An 11,078-nucleotide genomic window follows, 5' to 3' on the forward strand; every position below is an offset into this window, starting at 1 on the left:
GTAGTTTGTGGTCCTTGCAACATTTCACTCACAGAATCCCCCTTAGGATCTCTTGTAGGGCTGGTTTAGTGGTGATGAATTCCATCAGTTTTTGTTTGGGAAGACCTTTATCTCTCCTATTCTGAATGACAGACTTGCTGGATAAAGGAATCTGGCTGCTTTTTCTTTTTTCTATGCATCACATTGAAGATTTTCTGCCACTCCTTTCTGGCCTGCCAAGTTTCAATAGATAGGTCTTCCACTAGTCTTATGGGTCTCCCTTTGTAGGTTAGAGCTTGTTTATCCCTAGCCGCTTTCAGAATTGTCTCTTTATCCTTGTATTTTTCCAGTTTCACTATGATATGTCATGCAGAAGATCTATTCAAGTTTTGTCTGAAGGGAGTTCTCTGTGCCTCTTGGATTTCAATGCGTTTTTCCTTCCCCAGATCAGGGAAGTTCTCAGCTATGGTTTGTTCAAGTACACCTTCATCCCCTTTCTCTCTCTCTTCCTCCTCTGGAATTCCTATTATACGGATATTGTTCCATTTGATTGAATCACTTAGTTCTCTAATTCTCCCCTCTTACTCCTGAATTTTTTTTATCTCTCTTTTCTCAACTTCCTCTTTTTCCATAATTTTATATTCTAATTCACCTATTCTCTCCTCTGCCTCTTCAATCTGTGCTGTGGTCGCCTCCATTTTATTTTGCACCTCATTTATAGCATTTTTTAGCTCCTCATGACTATTTTTTAGTCCCTTGACCTCTGTAGCAATAGATTCTCTGCTGTCGTCTATGCTGTTTTCAAGCCCAGTGATTAATTTTATGACTATTATTCTAATTCTCATTCTGTTATATTGCTTAAATCGGTTTTGATAAATTCGTTAGCTGTTGCTACTTCCTGGAGTTTCTTTTGAGGAGAGTTCTTCCGTTTCATCATTTTGGGTAGTCCCTTCAGTGGCTCCAAACTGCAGGGCACTTCTCCTGTGCTATCCTGAGTAACTTGTGTTGGTGGGTAGGACCAGAGTCAGACCTGATGTCTCCTCTCAGCCCACCACTGGGGCCACAGTCAGACTGGCATGTACCTTATCTTCCCTTCTCCCAGCGGCAGGACTCACTGTGGAGTGGTGTGGCCCCTGTCTGGGCTCTTTGCACACTGCCAGGCTTATGGTGCTTCTTCAATGGGATCTGGTGTATTAGCCAGGGTGGATGATCCGCAAGGTGCACAGGGGCGGGAGGGGCTGGCTTAGCTCACTTTGCCATTGGTGGTCCCCTTTGGGAGGATCCCTGCAGCACCAGGAAGGAGGCAGAGCCATCAGAGGGATGGATCCACAGAAGCACAGCTTTGGGCGTTTGCATGGTGTAAGCAAGTTTGGTGACAGGAACTGGTTCCCTTTGGGATTTTGGCTGGGGGATGGGAGAGGGAGATGGCACTGGCCAGTGCCTTTGTTTCCCACCGATCTGAGTTCTGTCTTCCTGGGCTCAACAACTCTCCCTCCAGGTGTCCTCTTGCCCTCCCTACTCTCCGAGCAGAGCTGTTGACTTTTAACATTCCAGATGTTAAGTCCCACTGGCTGTTAGAACTCACTCTGTCTGGCCCCTCTGCTTTTGCAAGCCAGACTCGGGGGCTCTGCCTTGCTGGGTGAGCTGCCCCTCCACTGCCCCATCTCCCTCCCACAGGTCCGTGTAGTGCTCACCACCTCTCCACCCTTCCTACCCTCTTCCGTGGGCCTCTTGTCCACGCTTGGCTCTGGAGAGTGCATTTTGCTAGTCTTCTGGTGGTTTTCTGGGTTATTTAGGCAGATGTGGGTGGAATCTGAGTGATCAGCAGGATGCAGTGAGCCCAGTGTCCTCCTATGCTGCCATGTTCCTAATTTTCCCAATCCTCATTTTTTTCTGACAATGAACTTTAAAATGTTTCTATGACCTAGAGTATTCGTTTGGCACACTTTCCCAGCTGAGTGCCAATTTCTGAAAGATACTCATCTGGACTTTGGTGATTTTCTACATTTTTATTCCACTAATGCCATTCTAACAATTTATATTTTTTCAATTATTCTAGACATGGAAAGTCTCCACAAAAAACAAAAAATGATATTAACACGACATATCCACAAGAAGGGCATGGCCCTGACTGTGCCAAAGGTAAGTTTCATGGGGATAGTCTCTAGACATCCAAACTAAAGGCCTAAAGGTAATGAGATAAGTTGATAATTGAGCACAATTGCCTGCATGTAATTAAGTTAGGATTAAGCTCTTTCCGGGCAAAAAGTTTTGGGTAGTTTTAAATCAGTGAAGAAATTAACATGAGTTCAAATGAATGAATAATAACCTGAGATCTAAAAAAAAAAAAAGAGGGAAAGAGACAATTGCATAAACATTGCTTATTACCTCATATTTGAAATATATATACTCTTCAAAGTTAATCTGATAACTCTGAGGTTGGGATACTAAAAAAGAGAAAATAATGGTGCCTACAGGGGAGTAGCAACATGTGTATGCAGCTAACATTGAAAATATTTTAATAGGATGCTATTATTATTTGCTACTCTAGAATTTATAGGTAGAAAAATAAATGTATGCATGTATGTGGGCAAACCATTAACCAACTTTTGTCTTCTACCCAAAGCATAAATCTCTTGCTCCAGAGAATCCTATTGAATGCACTGATTTGGGTGATGCATTTACTCTGAGATCTGCATTGACTCAACATTTGTTAATTCACCTCAGGAGGAAACGTTACATCAGCAAACAGTGTCGAAAATCACTTAGTGAACAATCATCCCTTACTCGACATAACCAAATTCACACACAAGGCAAATTATATAAATGTCATGTGTGTGGGAAAGCCTTTAGTAATTGCTTTTGCCTTAGGAGACATGAGATGATCCACACTGGAGAGAAACCATTTAAATGCCATCTTTGTGGAAAAGGCTTTGTGCAAAGTTCTGACCTTAGAAACCACAACCAAACACACACAGGGGAGCGGCCATATGAATGCCATGTGTGTGGGAAAGCTTTTCGTCAGAATTCGTACCTGAGACAGCATGAGAATATTCACACAAGAAAGAAATCATACGAATGCCATCTATGTAAGAAAGCTTTCAGTCACAGATCTTACCTTAGAAAACACGAGAGAATTCATTCTGGAGAGAAATGTTTCCAATGTCATGAATGTAAGAAAACGTTTAGTCAGAGCTCTGGCCTTAGCCAGCACAAGAGAATCCACACTGGAGATAAACCACATGTGTGTCTTCTGTGTGGGAAAGCCTTCATTCAAGGTTCAGAACTCAGACGGCATGAGAGAACACACACAGGGGAGAAGCCATATGAATGTCACCAGTGTGGGAATGCCTTCAGTCAATACTCTAACCTTCGACGACACAAGAGAACGCACACTGGAGAGCAACCATATGCATGTCAGCTATGTGGGAAAGCCTTCAGCCATTATTCTTCCCTTAGACGACATGAGGGAACCCATCCCCGTGGAGAAAATCATGAGTGCCCTCAGTAAGTATTCCGACCTGAGACGACATGGGTTTACAGATGCAATGAATGTGGAAGAAGTGTCAGTCACAGCTTTCACAGTGACACCACAGGATGCACATATTGAAGAAACGGCCTGCAGTCAATATGGGAAATGTTTCAGTCCTCATACTCCTCCCTCAAGAAATGTATTTGCATTTGGAAGTGAATTCATATGTATGCTGTCCACATGGCAAAGCCTTTAGTCACTGGTCTGACCTTAGATAACACAGCAGAACTTATGCTGTAAGTATAATAACACAGATGTTTCCAGCAAAGCGCTCGACTTGAAAGATACTAGAGCACTTACCGGGAATTCTTGTCAAACATGAGCAAACTCCACACGGGAGAACCCTTTGGTCTGTAATCACTGCGAAAGAATATTTAGCCAAACACCTGGTGTGAGCGTAAGAAAAGTCCGTGAAGGAATAAACACTAAGGATGTAAGAGGATGAAGCCTCTGAGGAATACCAAACACTTCTTACAGATAATTCAGACCCGAGAAGTTATTCAATGTAAAATCGTGGGAAATCCTTTATTCAAAGAACAACTCTTGCGGCACATGTGAAGATTCTGACTGTACGAAACACTCGCAGTATCACGAGTGAAGGGGAGTCTTCAGTGTCCCTTATTTTTTAGTCAACAGTAAGGTTCTCACACTGAGAAGATAGCAGTCCTGAAATCAGAGTAGAGAAAACTTCAGCCAGATTTTGTATCAGAAAAAAGAGTGTGTGCATGGGTGTGCGTGTGTGTGTGTGCACGCGTGTGCGTGAGTGGTGGTATTGCTACATATGAAAGTGTCCTTTAGTACTTGGCAAGTCATTGAGACTTTGAGAAAATACCTGTTTGTGGAAAATGTGGCATGGACTATAGGAGAGTGACATGGTCTGGCAAGATCGAATGTAGGATTTCGTAAGAAGTTAAACGTTTACTGCAGATCAGCACTTGCAAATCTTGAAACAATAAAACCTGTTGCTAAAGAAGCGAAATGTTGGTGTTCTAGTTTTCTCTGTGTGGTTGTAAACAGATTCAGTTCTGCACTCCTTGGTATGTGGGTGAGAGGATCAGCAAGACTCCCCCCACCTCCCCCTTCGCCAACAGCTCCTTCCACACAGATGAGCTCCACTCTTTCCAGCTTGCCTCCGACACCATCTGTCTCCCTTCAAGCCCTGGTGGTGTCATAGTTGTGATCTTTAGCCCCACTTTCCTGGTTTTTTGGTGTCATGACCCTCATCAGGAAAGGTCATGGAGGCACTCACTGTCAAGGACATCTAGTCCAAAATTTGGTGACCCTTCACCCTGTGTCTCTGCTGCTGGAAGCAACCTGGTGCCAGAGAGATGGCAGTTGTGCCCTCCAAGCCCCCAGAAAGCTGTGCGGATTTTGTCCCCACGCTTCTCAATTGAGCTAAGTGGAAACAAGAGTTAATGCCATGACCACAGTCTACATCTTCTTAAGGTAATTCCTGATTCATGCATGCTCCAGTCACCTTAGATAAAGCCATAGCTGTTCACCACCCCATCCCACAGACCAGAAAATAGGGCTCCAGTAGGATAAAATCCCTCAAACTATGAGCCGCCACATAAGCTGTTTTTTTTTTTAATAATGAATGTAATGTACTTCTCCCCTAGAAAATTAAGCATTCTCACAAAGAGGATGTCCCTGCTTTGTCTCCAAGGCTTAAAAATATTGTCCTTTGACCAACACCAATATTGAACCTAAGCATCAAGGAGAAATACTCCAAGGAGATCCACTGGGTTGGCCTGTGCTCTTGCCATTCCAGCTCAATCCCAAAAACATGGGCCTGAGACCAAATAAATGAGCACATTCCTGATTGAAACTGATATATCATTAAAAAATCTCCACCAGCGATTCTATGGTCCAGGTAGGGTAGAAACATGTCAACTCATGTGCAAAGGTGATGAGCAACTGACTGTATCATCTGCCTCAGGGAAAGCATGCTGCATCCACACGTTGTAGTTGAATTGAACTGGAATTCTGAGCAACCACCTTATTTGAGACCTATCTGGTACCTCAGCCAGGAATCACCATCCTTGTCCCCTGGTCTGTGTGTCACCAGGAGGGAAGGGATAGTTCCTGGTTCCACCTGGGGGGTGGGGTCTGTGCTAGTGTTGGGACCCCTATGATGGAGGCACACACCCCCATGTCCCAGTGGGATTTATCCATGCCCACATGGATGTGTGATGTGTGCTGGGGAGTCATACTGAGATTAAGGGACTTCAGTATAGGGCTGATCACATACAATTATATGATCACAGTGGGCCATACACAAGATTTGTTTGAGTGGTGCACTGACAGCCTGACCAAGTGGAGAGGTCCCTCATGGATGCTATCTTCCAGTGGCCACAGTATGGGGCCACTACCCAGGAAGTTAGGATGGCAAAGAAACTCCCCAGAGGAGAGGAGTTGGAGAAGGGGCTTACCTGTGGAGATGATGTCTCTCAACAGCAATATAGGGAGTCTCTGAGCCAGAGAATTATGAATGAATGACAGGAGCTTGGAGACACTGATAGTCATGGTTTATCTTATTTCCTGCTAGTAGACGTTAGGTGGGGATTCACGGGGTATGCACAGAAGATATAGCCACACTAAAAATGGCTTAAAATCTACAAATTTGGTCTAAGTTTAGAGCAATTCAGTGTGTAAAAATTTGAATTTGGAAACAAGGGCTTTTGAGCTAAAGGGCTCTGTCCCCTGCCAATAAATAAACAACATAGGCCTGATATGCGGAGACCATCTTTGGCTCATCTATAAACCATGACTGATCATTTCAAATAATTTGCCTTCATGTTTGCTGCTTAGTTTTTCTCCTGATCAAATCCAATGCTAGAGCCCTCTTATGATATGTTTTTTTTTTTTTATTTCCGCTATTGTACTTTTCAAATCCAGGATTTCTATTTAACTCCATTTTATAATTTATGTATTGAAACTCCTGATTTGGTAAAAAGCACGTTCTTCCTGGTGTCCTTTATTTTTTTTTTTTTAAAGCATCATTAAAATACTACTTTTAAAGCCATGTCCTTAGGGGCAGTGTCTTCAATTTCCTTACTTCCTCTCTCCATCCCCAGAATGAACTGTACTTCATTGCTTTTTTTGTTTGTTTCAAATTGTTATTTAAATATAGTTAGTTCACATATGGTGTAATATTGGTTTCAAGAGTAGAACTCAGGGATTTATCACTTACAGATGACACCCGGTGTCTAGGATGAGCATCCCAACAAGTGCCCTCTTTAATGCCCATCACCTGATTAGCCCATCCCCCCATCTCCCTCTCCTCCAGCAACCCTCAGTTTGTTTTCTCCAGTTAAGAATCTCTGTGGTTTGCTTCTCTCTCTCTCTCTCGCTCTCGCTCTCGCTCTAGCTCTCGCTCTCTCTTCCTTCCCCTACATAGAAGTACTAAAAAAGAGCTGGGGGGTGAGGGTGGGACTCCAATACACATAACGTAAATGCCTTATAGTATAAGAAAAGGTTTCTAATGAAAATAAGAACTGTTCTAGAGATGAAGAATACCAATAAGCAGTACACATTAACAGCCCTGGTCACATAGGTCAAGCCACGAGGGTTGTTTTTTTTTTTTTTAAACACTCAATCTGGACCTCCATATCCAAATAGGTAATATGTAAATAGTTGTGCTTAAATAGGTTTAATAAACAAGACTGTAATAATGAGATATGCAAAGAACTATGGAAATTAATAGTTTTAAGCATGCATTGAACATTAAAGAGAAATACACAGAAATTTAATACATTAATGAAAGAGTATAAATCACAAATAAACATGTAAAGCAAACAGAATAAATAAATATCCAGAAATATAAGAATAAATAAATGATTGCTATCTGATAGCAAATTTTACAGTAGAATATCCACCAAGGCAAATCAAGGAATAGTTTCTATTCTCTGTGTACAGACCACTTCTAAATATTATTGTCATTAGATTTCTCAAAAGAGATATAAATTGATTTTCGTCTTCTGCAGGAGCCTGAACGACTCCATTCAAATGTATTTTCTCATCCTTTCCCAGACATGCATATAGTTACAAATTAAAGCAAAGGAAGGAGAACTTACTTCCTTTAAAGAGCAAAGTAAGAATTACACCAATTTCTCAACAGAAGTGAATAAAAGTCAATGAATTATCAATAAGGTGCTCAAAAAAGTTAATTATCTGTCAGAATTCTAAAGTTAATGAAAAACCCTTTAAAAAAACAGTATTAAAGACATTTTCATCTGAGAACATATAGTACTTTCCATAGAAAGGCACTCTTCAGATAAATGAAAGTTATCCCAAATGATGGAAACCTAAAGATAAAGGAAAGGATACAGAACAAAAAAGACACGTTTTCATATGATTAAAAACGATCAAGTTTTGTATAGCACTGTTAATTTTTTTAAAAACTCATGTATGGCATATAAACACACACAAACATATATATATATATATATATATATATGCACACACACATATACATACGTATATACATATGTATGTGTATATATATATATATATATTCCCTTCTTCGTGGGTTATGTACTGTCATACCACTGTGTTAGTTTATATATTGTACTGTAATGTAATTGTACTATGTTATTAAGCTATCATGCTGGTGTTACAGTACATAATTACAGTTAAAACCCAAAGAGATGTAAAATACTAGTTCATACTTCATATTCATATTTAATAACCCAAGGGTGTAAGTCTTCCTTTATGAATAATTACTGAACATATAAATGAATGAAACTACCCAACCTAAAGACGTAGAATGGCAGAATGGATTAAAAATTTTAAACAGAAGGACAAACAAAATCATGATACAATTATATAATGTCTACAAGAGATTCCACTTAAATATAAAGCTACAGCTAGGTTAAAAGTTAAAGGGGGGGAAAGATATGCCATGGAAGTAGTCACCAAAAGAGAGCTAAGGTACTTATTTTAATATCAGACAAAACAGACATCAAGTCCAAAACTGTTACAATAGATAAACAAGGAATATATATATTAATGTTCATTTATTTTTGACAGAGAGAGACAGAGCATGAGCAGGGGAGGGGGAGAGAGAGAGGGAGACACAGGATCAGGATCCGAAGCAGGTTCCAGGCTCTGAGCTGTCAGCACAGAGCCGGATGTGGGGCCTGAGCTCACAGACCACGAGATCATTACCTGAGCCAAAGTTAGACACTCAACTGACTGAGCCACACAGGCACCCAAGGATACTATATATTGATTAAAGAATCTGTAGTATAAGGAGATATAATACTTATAAATATATATGTGACAAATATTAGAAGTCCCAAATATATGAAGCAAATATTGACAAAATCAAAGGGAAAAAAGGAAATACTTCTACAATAATGGAGACATCAATACTTACTTTCAGTAATGGATACAAGAACCAGATAGAAGTTCTGTATAGAAAGAAAGTGACTTAAACAGCAGCATATCAGTTAGTACTCACAGATATATGATACACTCCACCACCAACACCATAACAAATCAAGCACATGGGGAACATTCTCTGGACCAGACCATATGTTTGGCTGCAAAAAACTTTTAATAAATTTAAAGAGATTGAAATCATACAAAGTACTGTTTCTGCTCACAATGGAAAATAAATAGAAATCGATGACAGAAGGAAAACTGGAAAATTTGCAAATATGTGGAAATAAAACAATATACATATATTTTAATTTTTAATGTTTATTTATTTTTGAGGGGGCGGTGACAGAAAGAGAGACAGAGAATCTGAATCAGGCTCCACGCATCAGCACAAAACCTGACTTGGGGCCTGAACTCACTAACCGTGAGATCATCACCTGAGCCAAAGTCAGACATTAAACCGACTGAGCCAACCAGGCCCTCCAATAACATTTTTTTTTTTTTAGTTTATTTACTTATTTTTGAGAGAGTGTGAGCATGAGCAGGGGAAGAGCATGAGAGAGAGAGAGAGAGAGAGAGAGAGAGAGAGAGAGAGAGAATCCCAAGCAGTCTCCACACTCAGTGTAGAGCCCGATGCAGGGCTCAAACTCACAAACTGTGAGATCATGACCTGAGCCAAAATCAAGAGTCACTTAACCAACTGCAACACCCAGGCGCCCCCCAACAGCATATTCTTAACAACCAATGAGACAAAGGGGAAATCACAAGGGAAATTAGAAAACATCTCGAGACAACTGAAACAAAAACACAATATTCTAAAACCTGTGTGATGCAGTGAAAGCAGCACTAAGAGGGAAGTTCATATATGGAAACACATTAAATGAAATCTTATCTAAACATAATAACCTAACTTCACATCCTTATAAAGCAGGAAAAGATGAGCAACCTAAACCTAAGGATAGAAGAATGAAGAAAAATCATAAAGATTAGAGGAGAGGAAAAGAAAGAAAAGTGACATAGGAAATATTTTAGGGGAGGTGGGGTGGCTCAGTCAGTTAACCATCTGACTTTGGCTCTGGTCATGATCTCATGATTCAGTTCAAGCCTCACATTGGGCTGTCAGCCCAGAGTCGACTTTGGATCCTCTGTCCTCTTGCCTCTCTGCCATTCCCCCACTCGTTCTCTCCCTCCCCCTCTCCCTCCCTCTCTCTCTCTCTCACCCCCACCCCCTCCCCAAAATTAATAAAGGTTAAAAAATTAAAAAAATATTTTAGAAAGTCAGTATTTGAAAACAAAACAAAGGACAAAATTTTAGGTACATTACACATAAAAAAAGAGAGGACTCAACTAGCAGAATGAGAAATGAAGTGGGGTTATGTCGGAGTGACAGAAATATAAAAAGTATTACAAAATGATTTGAATATTTGTATGCTAACAAATTAGGTAACCTAGATGAAACCAAAGTGATTTCCATGGGAATCCATTTCACGGACTTTCCTTTATGTCCATGATTTTGAGGGATTGCTTGTATGTGTGCTAGCAATGTGTGGGGTGGGGTGCGAATATTATTTTGGGACACTCTTCCAACACCTGGATCTCTCAGGATGCACAGGCATCTTTCCCTGGTGACACACTCCCCCCCATTGGCCATCCAAACTCAGTAGCCCCCACCGTGAACCTCCACCAGCAGGAAGCCTCTAATTTCCCTAGAAGTCAGAATGGAAGTGCTTGTCCACTTCAGGAGGCAGACATGATGCGGAACCTTTCTAGTAGTTGTTCTGATGGAATCAAAGCATCAAGGTGATACAGCCATGTAGTTTTCCATCACCACCCTGAGGTGGAGGACCACTTCCAATGAAAATTGAATTCTTTTCTTTCTCACATTTTTTTAGAATGGACTAAGGTCTTAGAGTTTCTGTTTCTCTCTTTGCTGTGTTTGTCATGAATGTGTCCTTGGTGGTGAGGAAAGAGTAGTGACTATTCTCTGTGCGTTGTGTGTTCCCACAGCATCCACACAGGCTGATGCCCATGTATACCACCAAGAGGGCATCTGTCCTGGAATCACACCTCCCGGGTGAGCCTCCTAGCACGACACCTGATATAAGAGCACTGTACCCATCAGCTTCTCCTCTCAGAAGACAGGAGAATTGCTTTTGAAAGAATAGCATAGCCCTCCTTGTCC

The 11,078-nt window shown here is 41.0% G+C and overlaps 1 protein-coding gene across 1 annotated transcript; it reads left to right on the top strand.

Moving 5' to 3' along the window:
- The first annotated feature begins 1,935 nt into the window (after positions 1 to 1,935).
- On the top strand, positions 1,936 to 4,484 carry LOC131506350 (zinc finger protein 596-like). Its single transcript, XM_058719886.1, has 2 exons — positions 1,936 to 2,121; positions 2,606 to 4,484. The coding sequence occupies exons 1-2, from the start codon at positions 2,041 to 2,043 to the stop codon at positions 3,488 to 3,490; spliced, it is 966 nt and encodes a 321-aa protein (XP_058575869.1). The 5' UTR covers positions 1,936 to 2,040; the 3' UTR covers positions 3,491 to 4,484.
- The last annotated feature ends 6,594 nt before the right edge of the window (positions 4,485 to 11,078 follow it).

The sequence above is a fragment of the Neofelis nebulosa genome, chromosome 3 (genome assembly GCF_028018385.1).
Source record: "Neofelis nebulosa isolate mNeoNeb1 chromosome 3, mNeoNeb1.pri, whole genome shotgun sequence".
NCBI classification, from domain to species: domain Eukaryota; kingdom Metazoa; phylum Chordata; class Mammalia; order Carnivora; family Felidae; genus Neofelis; species Neofelis nebulosa.